Source organism: Chamaea fasciata, unplaced genomic scaffold, assembly GCF_029207755.1.
Source record: "Chamaea fasciata isolate MVZ Bird 193981 ecotype frontalis unplaced genomic scaffold, bChaFas1.0.hap1 SCAF_16, whole genome shotgun sequence".
Lineage (NCBI taxonomy): Eukaryota > Metazoa > Chordata > Aves > Passeriformes > Sylviidae > Chamaea > Chamaea fasciata.
In genome coordinates, this window is record NW_027094101.1 from 6,674,525 (window position 1) to 6,698,024 (window position 23,500).

A 23,500-nucleotide genomic window follows, 5' to 3' on the forward strand; every position below is an offset into this window, starting at 1 on the left:
GCGTCTGAGGCAGGAGGATCAGCAGGGCACTGTGCTCTGTGCACTCGATGCCTCTGGGAAGCCTTCCCACACTATTTTTTGCCGTGCTGACCTCATGGCTCCTATCAGCTTGTCCCTTTCCAGCTTCCTCTCCCTGATCTCTGGCTTTTGCTCCATATTTCCTCACGTGTGTTGAGCAATCACCTCAAGCCTCTCTCCACATTTCTAGGATTCTTGTTTATCTCTGTGCGTGGCGCAAGGCTCTGACGAGGCCCTGCCTTCCTGTCCTGCCTGCCCAGTTCCTCTGTTTACCTACAACACAAACTGGATTTGTTTGCTTTTTTTTTAATGCAAAACAACAACTCAATACTAGGAGGGATGTTTTCTTCTCTCCTTTCTACTAATTTCTCCATGGTCCCACCCATCTTCTCCAGGTCTTACCACTTGCAAAGGGTTTTTCTTCTCCCCTCTCCATAGGCCATGTATAAAATTTCTCCTGCAAATAGAAATTCCCATTTTGAAGGAGCCTGGAGTCTCCCAAAGTCTCTAACTTGCCACATACTGGCCACTATTGTTTGCAGGGAAGTAAAGACTTCGATCCCAATGGGACACAGAGGGGAAATGAAAATTGCTTTGGCACCCCCACCTCCCTGCACTCCCCCAGTGACCCCTCTCCCCTCCACGATCCCACACTCTTCCCTCACAAAGCAAACTCTTCCTGGATTATATTTTAATATCTGCAAAGCCTCAAGTTGGAAAGAAAAACAAATGTGAAACCCGCTCATGTGAAAAACAGAGAGATGGCCCCTGTCACTCCTGAGAGCCGGTATAGGAGCCACATAGAGGGATCAGGGTGGGCAGAATTGACAGACAGGCGCTGTGTCAGACCAGGGATTGGGATATCAGGAGCTTAAACTGAAAAGAGATGGTCTCACAGTGCAAGGGGAGAGGATGATGACAACCATCTTGGGAGCTCGGCTTTCTTTGCCCTCACATTTTTGATTCATATCCCTGAGCATGTATACATTTATTTTACACACTCCTGCTAAAAGCAGGATCCCAAGGCTGGGGACAGAGCACCAGCGGGAGCATGATCCTGCCTCCTGAAGAAAAGCCTCTCTGCAGCAGCATCCCACCCTGCAGAGGCTGGGATCGAGCTGGAAACAAAGTCTTGCTGTTCCCTGAGCTCTTCTCTTTTGCATTTGACCCAGTTTGGGGAAATGACAGCTTGTCTGTGCACAGCCCTCGCCGAGGGAAGCTCCAGCCCTGGCTGGCCCTGGCTCAGAGCTCGGCCTCCAGGAGCCCCTGCAAAGCCCTGGCGTGTTTTTCTGTTTTGCAAAGGGATGGGGTTGTTACGAGAGGGAAGCAAGGTGAGAGATAACGATAAAATATGGTTTCCTCTTCCCTCTCAGCTGCCAGCTTGACTCCAGCCCAGGTCGGTAGTGGAGGACACTGCTGCTGCTGCTGCCGGGTGCCTGTGCTGCGGTGTGTGCAAACCTCTCCTGGCTGCCGGCCCACTTCCTATGGGGCAGGTGGCTGTGTCCCCTCGTGGGCTTGGCACGCTCCCTGCGCCCTGTTCCAGAGGAGCAGCCAACAGCCAGCTCATTCCAGAATAAAAGCCGTGTCATTCTGAGTGTAAAAAACAGGATAACAGCTTAATGATGTCCTTTGTCCACCTGAATGGGCAACCCACACCTGGGATGCTTTTCCTAGGTGGAGATTGCTTTTAATTGGCTAACTGAGCAACACTTGAAATAAACCCAAAAGAAATCCCCTGGATCACCTCCTTAGATGTGGTCCATCAAGGTCAGGGAATGGGGCATGAAGGGGCCCTATGGGACAAAGGACAGCAGCTGTTCCGCAACAACAAGAGGAGCAGTCGGTCTGTCGAGGACGTGTAGTTCCTTCCAAGAGTACAAAACGCGTTGCCTCCACCCTTCCTGATGTAAAACTTTATGAGCCACGGGGAACAGGAATAAGGAGTTTCCTCATTTTTTGCTCCCAGATTTTGATGATGGTCACTGACCTAAGTTTTTTCCCAGCGGTATGCAGAAATACTGCTCAGTTCTCCATCCACCACGTCTTGGTTTCCCAGCCTACAGATCACTTGCTTGCTACTTGGCTCATCTTGTTTCAGCAGGGTGACAAGTGACACAGGCCGTACCTCACAAACTGGGACAGCTGCTCCCAGAGCACTGAGTGCAGGGCCAAAATTGGTTATTTTCTTCCCTTCCAGATAGGAAAATGAATTTCCTGTATTTTGACTCCCTATCCTTTATATAAGTAAAACCAGCTCTGAAGAAAGGCTCTTGGCCTCTTTGGGTGCTGTGGACATCTTTCCAATGCCCTTGGCTGGGGACCTCCTCACTGGGCTCTGTGTATGGGACAGGCACAAAGGACTGGGACAGAGACACTGGCTTGTACTGGCCAGCATGTCCTAATGTCACCTGGGCTCCCCAGGCCCCCTGCTCACACACATGTGACAGTAACTTCCAGGGAATGGCTCAAAACCTCAAGGAGTGACCAGCACTAGGTATCTCAGTGTGATATTCCAGTACATGGATGGAGCTGGAAACGTGTGTGGGGTGGGGGCTAGTCACAGGCTGAGTTATCATCTGAGGGTTTCTCTGTGACTGACTGATCCGAGGAGAAATGTTCCCAATTCTCTCGTTGCCACATGGATTTGTTCTGTCTTGTCTGTGTTGTAGGGTTTTAAATATTCTCTTCCCAAAGGGATCATCTGTTCTTGGTTAGCTACCATGAGGCCACCCCATGGCACTGGTGGATTTCAATGGCTAGAAGGACTTGTTGTAAAAGAATCTAAGCTCCCCAAAGGCTTTTAAAAACCACATTTTTTAATGAAGTTTAAAAATTGGATCTGAATGCTTCTGAACAACGTGATCCTGGAGCAGCTGGGCTGAAACCTATTCATGTTGGAAAACCGTTGCTGCGTGTGCCAATACTGCAAGAGCAAATATTGACTTACAAGTATTGCATTTGCATCTATGAAGAATTCTCGCTCTCTTGTTGGAGTACCAGTCCTTTTCACCTGCAGCCTTTCTCCTGAATAAATTGCTGCTGTAAATTCCACTGTTTGTTAAGATCCTTGTCCTCAGGGTATGGGTGTGCCCTTCAGGCTTTCATGGAAACACAGAGAGAAGATCACCCTTTTTATAGAGAGAATTACAATTTTTTCTGGAGAATTTTTGAAGTTTGTGTTTTCTGTTTTCAGTGGTTACCTTATATGCTCATTGCTTTGCCACCCCCAATTCCAAGCAGAGGAATTGAGCTCTGCTGAATTCCTCCTTCATCTGCAGCTGGGCAAAATTATTCCTGTGCTCCAGAGACCTGAAAGACGAGAGCCTTGGGTTGGGAGGGAGGCAGAGTCCAAGCACATCTCTCACCTCTGGGGCAGCTGGAAGAAAATGACTCCAGCCACAGATGTCTCAGCTCCTCTGCCCACATGGGAGTGACAGCCCAGCGGCAGCAGAGCTCCTGGGGCTGTCCTGCAGCCAGTGGAGGCTGGAGCCAGGTTCACTTGGAGATTTGTGCTTTGAACTGTGCGACAATCTTTTCACACTGATCTGACATGATTGTTCTGAGTGCCCAGACCCACCAGGGTACTGCTCATAATACTGCTTATAAGGCCAAAAGCTGTTCTGTGATGGAGGCCACGGAGCAATTAAACTTGCCAAGTGCAAATTGCATTGCAGTGACCCTAAGAGCTCCTGTAGGGGATGAGGGGTGGTACAGCCTGGGGAGCAAAGGAGGCTGGTGGCTTCTTGCTGGTTGCTGTCACCAGTATGAGGATGGGCGATGGAGGAACCCCCAGATGTTTGTGTTCACAGGGAGATGAGACACCTGCAGAATTTACAGATCAGCTCCACCAGGGTAGAGCATAGAGGGTGCTGCACTTCAGAGTCAGATCATATATATTAAATGGCTTTCCCTGCCTAGGAAACCTCATGGCCTGGATGAAGGCTTCCCAGAGGATGCTGTAGAGCAAGCAGAGCTCTGTAAGTTGTTGGGATGAGTAGGAAGGGGATGTTAATACTGAGCTCTGTGCACTCACCCCTGTTTACAGCAGGGGGGTTGACACGACCTGCAGCACAGTGCTGGGCTGAGGAACAGCAGACCTGCTGTGCTGTGACTTGGGGAGATTGTGGCACCCCTAAGCAAACCCTTCTCTCCCAGAGGGAAGGCGCTGGGGCCCTGCAGTGTTTCTGGGTCGTTGCAGTCTCAGAGGAGCTATTCAAGGGGAAAAACACATGCACATTCCTGAGCACAATTCCTGAGCACAATGGAGCCCAGCGCCAGACGATGCTGTGGTCCAGGCGCATCCTCGGAGGAGGACAAAGCTTTACAGGAATACCTGAAGGAGGAAGACTGTAGTTAAACTTCCAGTTCCCCCAGAAGGTGGAAGACAATAAGCAGCCATCAAAAGGCATTTCCTGCCCATCTATTGTTTCCCTCTCTGAGTCTTGATCATGCTTTGCACATGGTCTGCAAGTGGACAGACTTTCTAATTATAGCACCAGGTGAAGAGCTGCGCACGTGTTGTGCGCCAGAGCCTTGGAGCAGTCACTGAGCAGCTGGATGGAGGTGTTTTCTTGCAAACCTTTGTGGCTGGCAGTATTTCTCTGTCTCACAGTTGGCCTCCCCAGCTGTCACAGTCTCCCCTTCCCATCCCCAGTGCCTGCTCAGCTTTAATCCCGTTGGAGGCTGGTGTGGGGCAGGGGCTATTCTCTACCCACTCTCCAAGCACACACAGCACATCTCCTCTCCAGGTTAGGGCACCCGACCTATCCTCCATCTCTGCCAGCCTTTATCTCATCCCATTTCCTGGCCCCAGCTTTTCTGTCCTAATTAAATGGTAAAAACACGTGGGATCCAGGCCAGGCACGAATGGTTTTAGCAAAGCAATTAGCCCTACGTGAGCGAGGAACAATTAGCGCGGCTCTCTGGAATTTGGCCATTGTGCGGCTCATTGTATATTTTTGCCTTAAAAGGGGGCCAGCGTGTTGGGAGGGGAGCGAGGGCCCCCGTTCGCAGAGCCGGGCTGACATTTGCACTATGTTAGTCATGCTACATGTCAACATTTTTGTGAGCTTTCCAAAAACAGAAATTCTAATGGGATGTTTTAATCCCATCTTCACCCCCGCACGTCCCCCCCGCCTTTCCCCCTTTCAACTCCCACCTCCCTCCTCCTCCTCCTCCCTGCCTTGCACAGCGCTAATACCATCCCCTCTCAGCTTTGGCTCCCGGAAACCAGGCGAAGCCAGAGCAGCGAAATTCCTATTTAAACTTGCATCACATGAAAAATGAACTGTTGCTTTTAATCCCTTTTGCAGCGACAGTGGGAAGGGAGCAAACAAATTTCCCAGGGGTGCAGCGGGGAAATTGGAAGGGGTGGGCTTTTGGAAACACCAAGGCAAGCTGGGGGAAGTGGTGGGTGAATATTGACTCACTCATCTACCTTTGAAAAAAACCCTCAGCATCTAAATCGGGACACCCCAAGGGCAAGGAAGAAGCCAAGAAGCTGTGGGGGCCCAAAGAGAAGCCAAATTTCCCAGGAGCAACCAACATTTTGAAACAGCCTTTGCAGGAGTGTTTCAAGGCCAGAGTGACACACATATCTGATCTGGGTGGGATGCAGAGGTGTGCACAGGAGGCTGTGGGACACACCACTGCTCCAGGGCCAGCTGCAGGCCCTGAGATCTCGAGTCTGAACAGAGAGTTAAAATGCATCCCTGATCCTTCTGCCTGGCTCCTTCTCCCCAGGATGTTTGGGAGACCTGGAGCTGTAGGTAGCTGTGGCCAGGAAGAGTGACCAGTGTCCCATCACGGAATGGGCCCAGCGTCTGCATCAAACATGGACAAAACATGAGATTTAGGGAGTCATTAAGGCAAGCATTGGAGGCTGGACTTGGGGTTCGCTGGGCCTTTGTCCATCCAGTCCAGCCCAGTATGAGATTTGATTCCTCCCTCCTCCTGGGGGTAATCATCAAACGCTTCCCCTGACATCAGCTTCTGGCTCCTCTTCTGAAAGGCAATGAGGAGAGAGACAGCTCACAACAGGAACATGAGAAAATTTGGGGCCAAAAATAATGAGAGGCCAAAAATTAAAGGCCAGGAGCTGCAAGCTCCACTGACCACACCTCTGGAAGGAGCTTGGGGCAGGCTGGCCATCATCTACAGCAAACTGTGATCTCAGCTTGTTGTGCTCCTGCTCTGCCTGTACAGATGGACACGTTCAGACTGACACGTGCAGGCTCCATGCACAGCCCACAAGGGAATCTCCCAAACTAGCACCAACCCAGGGGACAGGGACCATGGGCTCTCTGCCAATGTCACCTCTTGGGAAACTGAGGCACAGTGAGCTGAGCTCAGTCAGTGGAAAGCTGCTGTCTGTCTGTCTGTCTGTCTGGGCACTCCTGAAGGCTCTGGCTCTGCAATAATCTTGTGTAGTGGAGGGTTACCAGTCACAGTCACTGCTTATTTAATTATCGTCTTTTTCCACCCCAAACCCACACTGCCAGTTCGTCTAAGTAGTGTGCAGCAGCAAATCTCCAACCCAGGGCAGCTCTAAATCTCCCTGGTTTGCTCTCAGGGTCAACACCAAATGAGGCACCTGCAGAGAGCACCCCTGGCTGTGTGATCCGTCCATGGCCCAGCAGCTGCACCCATGAAGAGGAAATGCTCCTGCCCACCAGCCCAGGGATTTTAGGGTGACAAAGCCAGGTCCCCAGAAGTTGCTGTTGGGAGGAGACAGATGCACAGCCTTTGGGAAAGAGAGGTTATATCCAGCTGATTTTCCTTGTTCGAATTTCCTAGTTCAAATCCCCTTTCCCTCATGGTTTTACCTTCATTCCATGGTTTTAACGTCCACATTCCGTGCCCAAGAGGCAGGAGTGGAAAGCTCCCCTTGCCCACCTTACACTGCCCAAACTCCCCTGAGATCAACCTCGACCGTGAAGCCCTGAGAGAGGCATTAAAACAGCAGTGGATGCCCCACCAGCCTCCCCTCTCCCCACATCTACCTCCCCTCCCCTGGGCTGAATAGGGAGCATGAGAAACCAGGCTGGGCAGGGACGGCCCCATGCCCCTGGCTTTCTTTCAGGATCAGAGCATCCATGGAGCTGCTTGTGTTCCCCCAGCTCCTCTCCCCCCGCAACATCGGGGGCTGTAATCTGGAGGCAGTGGGCCTGGAGATGGAGAAGAATGCAGGGGTGGGGAGGGGGAGACAGGGACCGTCCCTTCCCGCTACCACCACCGCCAAAGCCCCAAATTCTTAGACCTGGAGGAGTCACCACCGAATTCCATTCAACTGACAGAAAAGAAATCAAATCCTTTTAAAGAGAGCCCACTTTCCCCGCAAGAATGCTCCCTCGGCCTTTTGTTGCAGGGCTTTGCTTGCTCCCAGCAGCTCGGAGGAAGCTGCTCCAATACATTAACCAGTTTAACTTGCTCGTGACCCCCTCTGCCCAGCGCACAATGAAACTCCTCGCCCGCTTTTCTCCCTGGCTCCTTTTCAGGAGCTAAATCCCCCGCTGTTCCCTGCTCGCTGCCTCTCTCACTCAACCTTTCTCAGGCCTCTGCTTCAGCCCCGGGAAAATAATGACGCTTTGCATTTGTATAGCCCCCGGCCCCGTGGGATCTCACAGTGCCCCGCACGGATCGAATCGTGTCCTCCCGCCCCGCCGAGGGGACCAGCAGCCCCCAGAGGTGGAAGGGAAAAGCGATGTAGGGTCTGAGGCCACGGAGGGTAGAAGGGGCTTGCAGCAGGACCTGGTGGTGCCAGCGCTGGGGGTTGATGGGCACGGGGGCAGTTCAGCATCAGGAGATGATGCATCATAGGCACTCATTGCAAGAGATTTGCGTGCTGGGCAGGGAGATGCTGACATGCTCCACTCTTTGCTGACACCTCAAAGGCACTGCCAGACCTTCTGCTACAAGGACGGGGAGGGTTTTTTGTTCCGAAGATGGTTAAAAGCCCCGCGAGAGATGAAAAAAGCTGAGCCCTTCCCCTGGCCCTGAATAGCGGAGCCTATCAGACAATGGGAAGTTAACCAAACCCGGAACGGGAGCGCAGAGTTCTGCCGCGGGGCGCTGCCGTTTTCCTACCAGTAATTGATGCAAAGTCTCTTTTGTGCTCTCAGAAAATCCCAGAAAGAAAAAGCGGGAGGTGAGAGGCAGACCGCGGGCAGCATCCAGCTCCTGGGCGGCCCTCCTCCGACATCTCCCTCCCAAACCTGAGCTGCACAGTCGGAGCAGTGGCCATCCGGCAGCATGTCGGGGCCGAACCCCGTTAAATACCCCCGACAAAACGACAGCGGCGAAGTCGGCGCCTGACAGAGCTTTTAACCCCTGTCCGACGGAGCGCGTAAATCGCCCCGGGCAGACAATGCATCTTTGCAGCTCGAGAGCGGCATTTCTCTCGGATGACCTGAACACTTTATTACTGGGGATTTATTAACCATTTTTAGCAGCTCTGAGAACCTGGGAGCCTCTTAGGGACCACCTATTGAGTGCTGGGGTCAGGCTGCGAGCAGGGGCGATGCGGAGAGTTTAAACCAATTTAAACCGACCTAATACCGGGATATGGTTGAAAAGGAGATGTCCCACGTGCAGCCCCAGCCCTGGGTTTGGTGCGGGGCTGAATCCAGCTACCTGTAGTGGAGAACTAGTCTGGAGTTTCAGTGAAATTAATCTGAAGTGGGAATGATCATATCCTAGAGATTTGGGGGTTTTGAGCAGAATGTTCTGTCTGGGAAGCATCCCTGTGGAGTCATGCATTGTAGAGAGCCACAGCGAGCCTCACCTCACATCTCGGTGGGGGCAGATATGGACTGTGCCCAAAAACGGGATCCTTTTTGGGAGAGGGAGTGAGATGTCTCTCCTGGTCCAGCCTTGGGATCCCTTCTGCAGAGCAGTTTTGACACAACTCATCTCCCCTGCCCCTTGTATTTATGGGGCATGTGAATTTGTCTGGTCTTGGAGTCATCCAGGCTTTTTGTACCCAAAAAAATGTCTGAATGCCAGTGAACCAGGCACCAGACATTCTTGGGACCATCGTCCCCATGCCCACCTCCTGCTCCCTGCCCCTCAGGTGCCATTCTGTGCCCACTGTGGGACAAACAGGGTCACTGCTCACACTCCATCTTTTTCCCAGGGGAGACAGTGCCTCACTGCCGACATCCACGTGGCAGGTGAGGGCCGAGCCAGGAGGAGAGGCGCCTGGAGAGGAAGTCTGTGGGGATGCGGCCAGCGGCTGGACAATCCCGGAGGAGTCTTGTTCTGGCAGGACAATGCTGCTGAAAGAACAGCTTCCCCTCTTGGCGGGCTTTGGGCGGCGGGACTGAGCCGAGTGGCAGACCCGGGATGGGTTACAGGCAGTGCTGGGAGCCTGAGATGGCCCTTGTGGTGGCAGCACAGCAGCTCCTCAAGCCCCTGCATCCCTGGGGGCCGGAGCACACAGATCCCAGCGCACACAGAGCCGGCATTGTCACTCGCCCCGCGGTGCCGGCCGGGACCCCAACATCTGGCCACAGCGCGTGTCCCCAGCCAGTGCCGGGGCTGCGGGAGTGGCAGAGCAGCTGGTCGGGGGAAAAGTGCCTTTCCTCCCCTTTTGGCTCCTGGAGAAAGGGGCTCTTTCTTCATTCAGGGTTTTGCTGCTCGGGCTTTTCAGCTGCCTCTCGAGCCGCGGTTGCTGTGCCATCGGGTTGGAGACAAAGGGCGCCCAAAAAAATAAAAGCAGATTGAGGCTGGAAGGCTGGGCAGCAATAGCGGGAAGTGGGGAGTGTGGGATTTGGGTTCCTGTGTTTGTACGGTCTAACTGCCTTTTTTTTCTTTTATTATGGGAGGCTTCTTTGGGAACCCAGGCCTGTCTCCAGATGTGGGCAATGCCCTGAAAAACCAAACCCCACAACCTCCCCGAGCATTTCTAGCCTGGCATCATGGTTCAAGTGCTGACCAGGAGAATGCATAGCCTAAAATCAAGAGGAGGCAAATGCTGGGGCTTGCCTGAGGAAGCAGTTTCCCTGCTTCATCCTGCCTGGTATTATGGTATTGTTTATCCAGTGCCAGAGATGAATGGAGCACGTGACAGCAGGAAAAATGCAAGTTGGACAAGGTCCCTGCCCAAAAATGCAGCAGCCCCTGATTATGGCATTACATTGCAGCCCAGGCCCAAACCCAAATCCGCCTCCCTGTAGCAGCACACTCCCTGGGAAAGAAAACCCCAAGAGCTCACTGCTTGAAGAGACAGAGGCTAAGGGGGGAAAAGGCGCCAGGAAAATACCAAGTTAGTGGCACATCCAGGACCAGATTTTAACCCAGTTTTCTCTTTCAGCGACCACTTCTCCCACTGTCTGGCTGGAAAAATGGTGTCTCATTTAATAAACAATCATTATCATGATTAGTGATCACTGGGGGCAGGGGCAGGGGGCCACTTAGTACCTACGTAGCATTTATTTTCAGATATCCCACCACAGTGGTTGGACAGTCCCGGAGGAGTCTTGTTCTGTCCATCAGCTTCAAAGCATGGTGCTGTGCCTGGGACGAGGTTGGTCAAGTCTGGGAGCCTCTCCTGGTCTCCCTGAGGAAAGGATGAGAACAGTCACTCCTGGCTCCCTGCCCTCAGATTTACCCATCAGAACGGAGCTTGGTGGAAGTGAGAGGCCTGCAGTGGTTTTTTTGGGGGGGTTGGTGTGTTTGTTTTCAATTATGCTTTGCCTCAGAGGAGACTGATGGGACAATGCCCGGAGTTTGGTCAGGCTGGTCAGCTTTCTGGAAACCTCTTGGACAGGGCTGTGGGAACATCTCGGGGCAGGGCTTTGGACGGGGAACGCACCCGCTGCTGCCGACAGAGCAGCGAACGATATTCCCAGCGTGCTGGGGGCTACAGGGGACCAGAGAGTCCCCATCCCTGGGTATCAAGGGGAAGGGAGGAGGAGGAGGAGGCGCCGGGACCCTGCCCGCACCCAGCCGTGCGCTCCCGGAGATGCGCAAGGCAGAGCCCGGGACCGGGCAGGAGATGCGCAGGGCAGAGCCCGGGACGCGTGTAGGGGCTGTCGGGGAGGACGAGGGGGTCGGAGGGGCGCGGGCGGTCTGCGGGCAGGGCCGGGCGGTGCCCACGCCCCGCGTGGGGCGGCCCCGGCTCTGTCCCTCCCCGGGCGGGGCGGGCGCGGTTTAAAGGCGGCGGCGCGGCGGGGGCCGGCGGTGGCGGCGGCGCGGAGAGGCGAGGAGCGGAGGGAAGGAAGGATGCTGAAGAGCTGCGGGAGGAAGCTGCTCCTGTCCCTCGTGGGCTCCATGTTCACCTGCCTCCTGGTGCTCATGGTGGAGCCGCCGGGGAGGCCGGGGCTGGCCCGGGGGGAGGCCGGCGGGGCGCAGCGGGCGCTGCAGAGCCTGGGGGCGGCGGCGGCCGTGGCTCCCCCGGCGGCGCAGGGGCCGCCCGGGCTCCGCAGCTTCGCCGATTACTTCGGGCGGCTGAGCCGAGCGCGGCGGGAGCTGCCCCCCGCCCCGCCGAGCCCCCCGAGGCCGCCGGCCGAGGACATCTCCCCCCGCGATGTCTTCATCGCAGTCAAGACCACCAAGAAGTTTCACAAGGCGCGGCTAGAGCTGCTCCTCGACACCTGGATCTCCCGCAACCGCGACATGGTAAGGGATGGAGACGGGGCTGGTCCCCGCCGCTGGCCGGGATGGAGCGGCTCGGGGCGGGCTGGAGCCCACGCTTCTCCGCCGCGGTCCTGGCCCTTCGATCAGTGGGATCTGGGTGGTGCCCTGACCCTGCAAATACCACCTCCCCATCCCTTTTCTCCCATATCGCTGAGCCGGGTGGTATTCCGAGGCTGGCCGGGCTGTTGTGCGGCCAGCTGTGTTCTCGGGAGGGTGAAATGCAGCGTTGCAGGGTGAGTGATGGAGAGAGCCTGACCTCGGCTCCCCACACTCAGAAGCCTCCCCAGACTCTGCTCTGGAGTCCTTTCCGCTGAGCACCTGCCATCGCAGAGCTGGTCTGAGTTGCTTTCCGCTGGTGAAACTGAGGCACGGTGTAGGGGTGCCCGTGATGCCGCAGTCCGGATCAGGCCCCTGAAGTCGTGCTGCTCAAAGGACACCCATTTTATCAGCCCAGGGCTGGGAGAGTGCCGGGATGTGCTGAAGCTCTCCGTCTCCTTGCAAGGGACTGGAGTGGCTGGGAGCTCTTGTGGGTCTGCACCGGCTCACTCACACCGGGGCAGTTCCAGCGAGTCTGGTTCCTGACCTTACTGATGTCCTGCCCAGGGTTCTGGCAGTCCCTTACTCTGTCCATCAAGTACTGAAGCAAAATTCAAAAGGAAAAAAAAAAAAAAAAAGCAAAAAAAAAAAAAAAAAAAGCGAAAAGCTGTTTCCTTAGGAAATGTGCTTTGCCTTTTGCTCTTAAGACACTTTTTCTACACTTAGACAGCTTCCCAAAAGTAAGTTATGTCTGGTCCTAACCTTTTCTTCCTACTGTCTTCACGTGTTTCCTCCTGGGCTGGAACTCAGTTTCTTGCTTGCAAACTGTTTTCCTTGGAAATCTGTAGTGGCTGAGGGTGGAGGCCATGGGGGAAGGATTGACCTGCCCCTGCCCTCCTCACCCAAGTCTGCTGGACCTTGTGTGATCTTGGCTCCTGCACTGTACCCCAAGAATTATCTTGCTAATTTTTTTCCCCTGTGAATTGTGTTCTTTTTTTTTTTTTTCCTCTTTTTTTTTTTTTTTTCCTCAGGTTTCCTGGGCTTGGCAGTGGTTCTGCCACTTCTCCTTGGTCCAGTTATTTAATGGAAACCTCTTTTATACTCTGCTGTCACTGCGAGGGGGTGGTGAGTGGTGGTGGAGTGAAACGCTCTTTGGGCACCTACAGATGATCCTGGGAATGGCTGCGCTTTTTTTTTTTTCTTTTTTTTTTTTTTTTTTTCCCCTCCCTCTTGTGAGCTCCGGCTTTCTTCTAGGTTTTTTTTTTTGTTGTTGTTGTTGTGCTTCGTTTGTCCGTTTGGATTCCCAGAGCCCCAAGGCTCGGCTCTCACGCTGTCCCCCTGGGCAAGCTAACAAAGCCCCTTTTCTCCTGGCGCAGAGAAAAGGCTTCGCAGCCTCTTGTGTGGCACTTTCCATGGGAACGAGGGAGCCGGAGCCGGCCGTGTCCAGGTCAGGTTGCCTAGAGATGAGGGCCATGAAGCCAGGGGGGCCGCAGCCCGGCGAGGTGCCTGCCTGACAAGCCAAGCCGCTGAGTGACGGCTCTTGTACAGCACTTGAGGACAAGGAGCTGCCGAGAGAGCCGGAGGCAGCCCGAACTCCCGCGGGGCTGTGGGGACGCGAGGCAGAGGGGATGGATGGACGGGCGCTGCTGGAGAGGATTGGCTCTGCTCTTCCCACACCGAACTGTCCCTGGGAGGCCTTGAGGCACCCTGGGCTTCCCCAAACTTGGCATCAGGTTGGGCTTTTTTGCCTGCAGAGTGTGGGATTGGTGCTATGGGGCTCTTCTCTCTTGCTTCCCTGCAGTTCCTGCATCCCTTCCTTGCCTGCCCCCCTGGTTTCCATCCCAGGAGGGTGATTTGGTCAGGAGGGTGATTTGGTGGCAGCGGGGCACTGCCTTTGCTCAAACGTCTCTCTTGGTCTGAGTCAGGCCTGTCTCTGCTCATCCTCTCTCACTCTGGTTTCAGTAACGGTGCTCAGGCATGTGAGCTGCCTCACCAACGTGGGGAAGTTCCCGCCCAAGGGCTGAGAATCTCCCCTGCCTGATGCTGCGTCTGTTTCTCCTGACCTCCACTCACTCAAACCCCGGCCTCCCTCTGGCTGTTCCTTAGTCAGGCGGGAGGGATGCAGCCGCTGCTGAGAAGGGGTTAAATCCAGCAGGTAGCTCCTGCCTGGACCCTGGCAGATAGGGGGAACAGCCATTGTGTCCTTCCTTGGCTGGTCTTTGTTCTGCCCACAATTGTCCCTGTTTCCTGCCCTCTGTCACCTCCAAGACACTGCGAAGGGCACCCCCTTCTCCTTCCTGCCTCTCTGCACAGGGACAGCACATCCCTATTCCCTTATAAATCTCCTCTTTGGGTTGCACAATCCAGGCCAGACAAGCTGCTTTTGGAGGAGAGTTATGGGTTTTCCCTTCCTTGCTTTGGGGAGAGTTTCCAGCTGTCTCAGTGTCCTTAGGATGCTGAAGTGCGGGCTGGAGGAACTTTGCACTTGAAAGGAAAGAAAGGGGGGAGGAAAATGGCCATTAAGCAGAAATCCTGGACAGGAGCGAGCCCAAATCCACTGCTTTCATGCCGAGTCGGGTGATTTCCAGCGGCAGAGTTGCCAAAGACACCTCCGCTGCCCCTGGGGTTACCCTGAAGGCGGCTGGGTGTCCCTGGGGCTCCCCGGAGGCATCCAGGCAGTTCGACACACGCCTCGGAGCCCGCCGGGGCTCCAGCCCGGGCCGCCGTCCCGGCAGCGTGGGATCCGCTGGCTGCCTCCCGCTCGGCGGCGCGGTAATTGCAGCCTTTGAAAAATTCCTGCTCTCGGGGCAAAGGGAACGGCTTCGCCTTCCAAAGAGCGCGCTGCTCCGATGGCGGCTCCCAAATTTCTCTAGCACCTTGGCCAGGGTCCCCACCCACACGCTGGAGTGCGCTGGCATGCGAGTCTCGCTTGCACTCCCACCAGAGCGGCTGAGAGCAGGGACTGCTCATCCCAAACCATCTCTGAGCGCAGCTGCCTCCCCCCAGCCCTGGGCTGTGTGCCAGGGCCTGCTGGGCACTGTCGAACTCGGATTGTGGGTGAGGGTCCCTCCCTGCTGTCCCCCGGGGCAGCCTGTGTGGGTTTAAGGGGTGGGGGCCCCTTAATTGCCTGTCCCAAACGATGCTGCTGTCCTTGCCCATAAAAGCCCTGGAGCCGGCGAGCGGCGCGTGGAGCACCAGGCGGGAGGGTGGGGGACCCTTGCCACACAATGAGCTCATTGTTTTTGAGGAGGTTATTAAAAAATTATAGCATTTAAAATTACAGTGGAGGATTCTTCCTCTTGCTGGAAGGAGCAGGGGGAGGAAGGGCCCGAAGCCCTGCAAGCCCCTTCCCTGCCCTTGCAGGTCCCAGCCCTGGGATCCTGTGCCAGCACAGGCCTGCCCCCGGTCCTGGGGAAAGCCACCACCATGGATCAGGGCTGCTGCCATCGTGGCACGCTGCCATTGCAGGGACATCACACTGCCCCCAACTTGTTGAAGAGGGGTGGAGATTTTCCCCCCTAAACCCCGAGGCTGGAGGGCAAATAACATTTGCTGCGGGGGACACAAAGCTGGACAGCTCTGGCAGCATCCTGATCTGCTCCAGAGCCCCTCACTCAGCTGGAGACTGAGGCCCCCCCAACCAGCACTTCTTTGCTGCCTCCTTTCCTCTGCACCCAAGTGGGGTGGCTGTGAAAAGGGTGCTGGAGTGTTCCATCCTGTCTCAGCATGGGGAAGTGTGATGTGGCACGGGGTCAGGATTTGTGCGCTGCAGGGTCACGGGGTGCCTGCCTGGCCGAGGTTCCCCTTTTGGTGTTTGGGCTGGTGGCAGGCATGGGCTATGCTGAGAGTGTGTCACCCTAGGAAGTGACAGAACCACTCGGCCAGGCAGCACAGAGAGGGCCATGGTGACCTCGGGGTGGCCCTGGCTGGTGGGACACCTTGTGCAGCACCCAGCCATGAGCAACCCGTGAGCTCTACCGTGGAGGGGAAATGAGTCACCCTGAAAGGAGAAATGAAGGGGACGCAAAAAAAAAGGAGAAAAAAAAAAAAAGAATTTAAAAAAAAAAAAAAAAAGAGCCCTCCCCAAGGGCGAGGAGGAGGCAGTGGGGGCTGCCGGCGGCTGCTTGGCTCCTGGTGGGGGTTGAGCCCATTCTGGCCACGGGGATCCCGGGTGCCGCTCAGTCCCGGCCGCGGGGCCGTGCATTGTGCGGGGCTGCGAGGAGCGCTGGCAGCTATTGTTCGGGAGGGATTTGGCATCCTGTGTTTCTTGAAGCTGCAGTTCTGAGAACAATGAGGTTTCCTGCAGGGGCTGAGGGGGAGGGGAGGGGGGCAGCGGGGCCTTCCTCTCTTGCACCCTGCAGGAAAAATTACTGCAGGGGGGTCCAAGAGGTCCTTGCACCCCTCGGTGCCGTGGCTGGCACAGGGGCCAAGTGGGAGAGAGGTGCGTGTAAGGGCTGGAAATACTTGCTGACCCTGCTGGGTCCAGAGGTGGTGGTTTGTAGGTGACAGCTCAGGGATGTTGGCTGCAGTGTCCACTTGCACCACTACAAACTGCATGCTGTCCTCACGTCTGGCATCCCACATGGGAGATGCCAAAGGTGGATTCATGTTTTTTACTTGTTCTCATCCTTTCCTGGCCTGTCTCCTCCTGGGCTTGGCTGTCATCTCTGCTCCTCTCCCCTGCAGCCCCAGGTGAAGGGCCATGCAGGCAGGGTGCAGCTCCCTTCCAAGAAACACAAAGTAATTACAAAATTAATTTTAAAAATGAAGCCTTTAATTTCGTTTTAATCCAATGTCATGGTGGGGTTGGGAGGGATGTAGGAGACCTGTGAAGTGCCAGTAGGTGCCCACATGGGGTGACTTGCAGCTGTGTGCCCCTGTCCCAGGCCCTGAGGTGCCACCTGGTCCACAAGCACCAGGAATATTACAGGGATGTGTGTGGGGAGAGGCCGAGGGGAGATGCCTCGGTAGGATGAAAGCTTTCAGTGCAGGCGAGTAATAAACAATTGTCCCTGTGGTCTATTTATAGAGGCTGAGTGCAGGATTAGTTGTGGGGTTATTTTTGGAGCAGCTGAAGGCAGTTGCTGGACGGCGCTTCTGAGCTAATCAAGCAAACATTTTGTGTCTCGCCTGTGCGCAGGCTGTGTGTCCCCTGGCCCCCTCCAGCGAGGCTGAAACCTGGGCTGGAGTGCCAACCCCCCTGTGGGATGGGGTTGTCTCGGGAATCCTTGGATGCTGTCCTGATGCTCTGGCTCCATTTGTACCCCAAGCAGTTGCCTGACCCCTCCCTGAGCACCTGGGAGAAATGGGGACCGGCAGCTGTACCCCGAGTTGGGTGGGGGTGACACCCCCTCCTCTACACACAGCACTGACCTTGTGTCATCTCCATGTGTCCATGGAGACACAGCAACCACGGGTGTCCTTGGCCCTGCAGCTGATGGGTCCCCGTCCCCCAGCTGTCCCCTCCTCACCGGTGCTTCCCCATCCCCTTTGCTCAGCGCCTTCCTGACCTCTGGCCCTCCCCACAAGGCAGGCTGCACGGCAGGCTGTGCATTTGTGAGAACTTGCCTTCCCACCTCCTCCATCATTTTTCCCCCTCCACTTTTTCTTTTCTCCTTTTCAAGCCCCAAAGGTCACTTGTAGCCCCGTCCCCTCCCATTGAGCCTCTCTGCAGCTCCGGGCTCTCCCCACCAGCCCCGGCTGGGGACCTGAGCAAACAGGGCCGGGTTAACCAGTGCAGCTGTATGCTAATGTCTGCTGCCCGCTTAACTCTCCTCACTGAGTAAAGTCAACCCCACTATTGTACCCAGCTCCTCAAACAAGCCACAAAACCCCAGCGCGTTCCCGGGGCCGGCTGCGGGGTGGCACCCAATTTCCAGCTCACTTGTAATTCATCATCCCCAGCGCTCCATCGTCCCCACTCTGCTGCCTCCTGCCTTCCCCCCCCAGCCCCTTTTGTCTTTCTTCCTTTGCCCTTTTGTGCACGTCTGGTTTTTAATAGCGCTTGGCAGCTGGTTGTGGTTTCTCTCCTCCAGCTTTGTTTGCTGCCCGCTGATTGATGGCGATGCCTTTCCCACCCCCTGCTCTCTCCTCCTGCTTCTCGTCCTTCCCCAAATCCCAGGCCCAGAGCAGCTCCTCCAGTCCTCCTTCCTGGGTGACATATGCCAGGAATTAGCTGTGTAAATAGAGGAGTGCAGCCGGGGCAGGCAGCTCAGGGGCCCGGGGAGGAGGTCGGGTGCTGCCTGGCACCGTGGGATTGTGCTGGGATGGTGCAGCGGGGGACCGTCCCCTCCTCAGGGCTGGCGAGTGGCACTCACTGGCCCCATCTCAGCCCCCTCGGGTAGGACGCAGGAGCAGAGAGGAGTCGTGGAGCCATTGTGCAAGTGGCCAAGGACAGCCACGTGCTGTTGACACAGGTGGGGACGCGGTTGGGAGCCGGCGCCACAGGCAAACACACCTGCCTGGGCGGCTGCCCCGGCACCCCCGGCCACACGCGCCGGCTCAAGGCTGAAATCCCTGCTCAGATCAGGCCGCCCTCTGCACCTGCTCCCCTCCGTGCCCCCGCCTCCCCTTGTGCTGGGGACAGCCCCTGTGGCCCCCAAAATCTCCCTGCCAGCTGCTGCCCCATGCATAAGGGAAGAGGAAGGGGATGCTCTGTGCGGGGGCTGGGGTTTGCTCCCAGGGGAGCTCAGCATCCTTCTCGGTCTGAAGCCAGGTGTGTTGTGTGGGTGCCCGGCTCTCCAGTGCCACTTGGGGTTTTGGCAAGGGGGAAGAAGTAACCACCAGCGTCCTGGAGGAACTATTCCCAGGGGTGCTGTGTCACACCCAGAGCCACATGGTCTCAGCCCCTCGGTCCTCAGAGGTGCCTCGTCTTCTCTTTCAGACCTTCATCTTCACTGACGGGGAGGATGAGGAGCTGAAGAAGCAAGCACGTGAGTCTGTGGCTCTTGTTCCTTTGTGTGTGTGACCTGGCCAGGTGCCCTGAAAAGCTCCCACCTGCGGAGCTTGGTTGGTGTGGGCCCTGTCCTGGGAACTCTGAAAAAGCCCTTGGCACAGGAACCTGGCTTGAGAATGACACAAATTGTTTCACTGATAATGCTTAAAGCATCCTCTGCCTGGGAGCCCCATCTGGGGACAGGTTTACTTCCCAGTCAGCCCAGCCCATCCCCTGCATGGTGCTGCTGGGGATCACAGTAACAGGGTGGGGTGCCTTTGCACCACCTTGTCCCTGGGGTGAGTTGGGATTCATGGGAGCATTTTCAGGGCTGGGGTCAGCGTGGTCCATTCTCCCCATGCAAATTACTCCTTTTCAGGCTGGGAGGTGATTGCCTTTGAGCTGGGCAAGCAAAATAGGGCAGGATTTTTGCTACCATGTCCTGGGGAAGCTCAGGGCTCACAGACCCCCCTTCACCTCCAACACGGCTGGCACACCCTGGGCAAGGTGATGTGGGGTGGTATCATGCTAAAAACGTGGATAGGGCTTATCTATGGTGCATCTGCTGCATCCACATTCCTTATTCATCCCTTCCCTTCTCTCACACGGACACCAAAGACATTCCCCCCAAAATTCATCATTTTTCCAAAGCAACATAGCATGTGGGTGGGTCACTGAGCATTGGGATCACCCAGGAGTTTCCATCTCCCTGGCACACCTGGGACATGTGTGGTGACGTGTCACTGTCTGAGTGTGTGGGGAGGTGTGGGGTGCAACAATGCTGGGTTTTGACCCCTCTTTTTTTCCCCGCAGGAAACGTCATCAACACCAACTGCTCGGCTGCCCACAGCCGCCAGGCCCTGTCCTGCAAGATGGCCGTGGAGTACGACAAGTTCATCGAGTCTGGCAGAAAGTAAGTGGTGCCCGGGGCTGCTGTGGGGGGCAGGATGCTGCAAACAGGGACCATCGGTGTTACTGGGGTTGTACCTCGGTGTGGGGACTGGGGAGCTGCCCTGGCTGGGTGTGACACTGCTGTCACTGCAGGTGGTTCTGCCACGTGGATGATGACAACTACGTGAACGTGCGGATGCTGGTGAAGCTGCTCTCCAGCTACCCCCACACACAGGACATCTACATCGGGAAGCCCAGCCTGGACCGGCCCATCCAGGCGACAGAGAGGATCAGTGAGAACAAGATGGTGAGCGTGGGGAGAGTTTGGGGCTGGTTTAATTTGGGCTGGGTGGAGAAGGAGCTGTTGTCTCACTGTGTTGGTTCCCCTCTCTCGCAGCATCCTGTGCATTTCTGGTTTGCCACGGGTGGAGCAGGGTTCTGTATCAGCCGAGGGCTGGCACTGAAGATGAGCCCTTGGGCCAGGTAAGAGCACTGGCATTGCTCTCCCATGGGGACTCCTCATGGTCCCCTGGGCACAGAGAGGTGATTTTTGGGGATGGGTTCTGCACCACGTCCCATAACCTTTCTCCCTGCCTCTCTGGGGGTGTCTGCAGGGAGCTTGGAAACAAGCTGGGAAGGGGTTCAGTTCCCCCAAAGTGACTTTTAATCAGAGCTGGGCACCCACTGGCCAACCACAGAACCCTGCAGGGCGCCCGCATCCCCTGGGCTTTGCTCCTCTGCAGCCCCTCTCTGTCTCCCCGCAGTGGGGGTCACTTCATGAGCACTGCAGAGAAGATCCGCCTGCCCGACGACTGCACCATCGGCTACATCATCGAGTCCGTGCTGGGCGTGAAGCTCATCCGGAGCAACCTCTTCCACTCCCACCTGGAGAACCTCCACCAGGTGCCCAAGTCAGAGATCCACAAACAGGTACCCCGAGTTGTCACCTAAGTATTGGGCACCACAGCTAAGATATTGATTGACGTGTGACCAAAACAGCAGAGGGGGAAAGCCCCATCGACCCATCGCTGTGGGATGATGCAAAGTGTCACTGGAGGCTTTGGGAAATGGGGTGAATTTAGCAGCTCCCCTTTGCTCTGCTTGATCGTTATGGCCATGTTGGCCACTTCACCCCTCTGTGCTTGCCCCCCCCCCAGGTGACACTGAGCTACGGCATGTTTGAAAACAAGCGCAACTCCATCCACATGAAGGGAGCCTTCTCTGTGGAGGAGGACCCATCCAGGTGAGATGGGGTCCCTGTCCCCCCCAAACCGGGCTGCCGCGGGGCTGCCACCGTCCCATGCTCATCTTGGCTCCTCTCTGCAGGTTCCGCTCCGTGCACTGCCTGCTGTACCCAGACACGCCGTGGTGCCCCACCAACATGGTTTACTAGGAGGTGCACGTGCCCCTCCAACCTCGTCCCGAGTTTCCCCGGTATCCGACGGGCGTGCGGGACCTGCGTGCGGGTGTGTGTCGGTCCGGCCTCGCCGCCAGGCGGGCGGACGGACGGACGGACGTCGTTGCTGTGGTATTGCACAGTGTGTGTGTGTACTGAAGGCTGCTGTGCGGCCCCTTGAGCCCTGCCCTGCCTGCCCGGCTGCCCGTGCCCCCTGCCGGGATGGTGGAGAGGGACGGGAACTGAGCACTTAACCACTGGGCACCCCGCGGCTGCCGGGCCTCACGCCATGCGTGGGGAGCGGCCGCAGCGCGGGGCCCTGCCCCACCCCGGGCTTGCTTCTCCTTGATTTCCACCCCCCCCCAACCCCACCCCTTTCAAATGTTAAGGTTTTTTTGGTGTGTTCTTCCCTTCTTTTCATCTACCCCCCCAACCTGTTCCCATAACCCCCTCACCCACTCCATCCTCTCTCCCAGTCCCAAAATCTCAGCAGCGAAGCTCTGGCTCCCAGTTTGGATGAGGAGCCCCGTGAGTTCTTCTCCCTGGCTCGGCAGGCAGAGGTGGGCAGGGGAAGCCTCTGGCCGTGGCAGTGGCTCCTCCAGGGTCCTGCAAAGCTGCTGGGAGCTCGACAGCCTCACTGGAGGGAGACAGTGGGGTGGGCTGGGAGCTGGTGTTGGTGTTTACTCCGCTTCCCAGAGCTCCCCCCACCATGGGTGAAGTGTTTGCCAGCAGCATTGGTGGGTGAACTATTTATAGACTGGTGTAAAGACTTTCTATAAATATGGGCATGGGAGGAGGGCTTTTCCAGTGCTGCTGCAGTGGGGTGGGCACGGTGTTTGTCCAGGGTCTCCCTCCAGTGCTGCTCGGGCAGCCCTGCAGCTCTGCAGAGGAACACCTCGAGGTCGGTCCAGAGGCTGTGTGGGTGTCCCCTGCAGGGCCAGAGCATCCTCCAGCCTTGCCTTGGCTGTGGGTGCTGCCCAACAGGCACCTGACCAGATGGGCACCTGCCACAGGCAGGCAGCATCTCCCAACCCTCCCAGTGTGCTTTCCCTGATGGAGAGGGATTTATCCAGGGAGGGAGAGGGACCCTGCATCCTCTGAGAGCTGCCCTGCCTGCCAACACCAGCCCTCTCTCTGCCCCTGGGCTGAGCCAGAGCTGAACATTTCCAACTTGAAGCTGAGTGAAAATAGCCCATAATGGGTGTGTTGTAAATATGTTATTGAGCCAGTATTTTTTTACTGTGCCTTTTTTTTTTAAAGAAAAAAAAACCACATTGAGAAATATGTAGATTTTAAAATGCTTTTTATACATTTTCTGTGGATCAGAAAAAGAAAAATCCCTGACCTTTGATAATCTGTTTAAGAAAGAAAAAAAAAAATTGCGATGTCTTGTAACTATCACTTACCTTAATTTATATGTTCCAGTATCTGGAACGTCACTCTGTGCTTTTTGTAACTAGGACGTGTTTAAAGCAATAGATGTGGGCAGGGGAACCAGCATGGACAGTGTGTTCTCAGGGACCTGAACCCGATTGCTGCCACGGGGTTCCCGTGGGAGCGGTCACCAATAAAGTGGCTTTTTTGCTGACCACAGTCACCTGGTCCCGGGCTCCGGCGTCTCTTTATGGATGTGCTGCTCTGAACACCCCTTGATCCCCCGCAGATGTTATCACCTCAGGCCGAGCTCTCAGGGATGCCCTGAGGAGGGGCTGCGCCTCCATCCCCGTTTTTCCCACGGGTACTGGGATATCCTGCTGGCCATTTGCATCCCAGGGTGTGAGGGTCCTCTCCTCCTTCCCCTTCCCAAAAGGCTCGGACAGGGCTTGGCACCTCAGGGCTGGTTTTTCCCAGGCTCGGGGGTGGGAGGGAGGCGGTGGGGATGAGGTGAGAGCCGGTTGTTAGCGGGGTGTTGTTAACAGCCGGCGGGCAGGCGTGTGCGTGGGAAGGTTGGGGGCTGCGGGGGAGGAGCCCCTTCCCTCCCAGCCTCCCCCTCACCCTCTCCACCGCAGTTTCAGCCGACACTGAGCATCCACCTGCCAGAAACAAGCCCCAGCTTTCATGGGCTGTGGTGATAGCCTAAGATCTGCCCCCCCTACTCCCCAAACCAGTCCTGTTTGTGCCACTGGTACCAGCTTCCACCTGTGCCATCCCCTCCTCCCCTCCTTCCTGCAGAGCCAGCACCCTTTTTTAAAATTCTTTTCGAGGCGCACGCACTTACTTCACAGTTCTGCTCGAGTCTCTGGGTTATCAAGGGTTGGCCCTGCTAAAAATACAGCCTGGCAGGAAGTCGGTGTGTGCTGAAGCAGCCACCCGTCTTCCCAGCACCCACTCACCCTTCAGACAGCCACAAAAATCAAAAGTCCCCCAACCTCTGCAGCCCTTGGTGAGGTGGGGCTCTGTCTGAGAGAATCAGCACTGCCATGACCCGGCCACCCCCAAAAAAGTGCCCTGGAGGAAGGGAAGGGTGGATGGACAGCAGTGCTGCCTTCCTCCAGCTGCCTGGGGCCGGGGATGGTGCCCTGGGTGCAGGATGTGCTGCCCCTCAGCCCTCCCCTGGTGCAGGGTCAGCGAAGGGACCTGCGTCAGGC

At 56.2% G+C, this 23,500-nt stretch overlaps 1 protein-coding gene across 1 annotated transcript; it reads left to right on the forward strand.

The window, feature by feature from the left end:
• The first annotated feature begins 11,215 nt into the window (after nt 1-11,215).
• On the forward strand, nt 11,216-22,514 carry LFNG (LFNG O-fucosylpeptide 3-beta-N-acetylglucosaminyltransferase). The gene is made up of 8 exons (XM_066197634.1): nt 11,216-11,637; nt 18,575-18,623; nt 19,439-19,538; nt 19,670-19,823; nt 19,914-19,999; nt 20,281-20,446; nt 20,674-20,759; nt 20,843-22,514. Exons 1-8 carry the CDS (start codon nt 11,242-11,244, stop codon nt 20,907-20,909), a joined length of 1,104 nt encoding a protein of 367 aa, XP_066053731.1. The 5' UTR covers nt 11,216-11,241; the 3' UTR covers nt 20,910-22,514.
• The last annotated feature ends 986 nt before the right edge of the window (nt 22,515-23,500 follow it).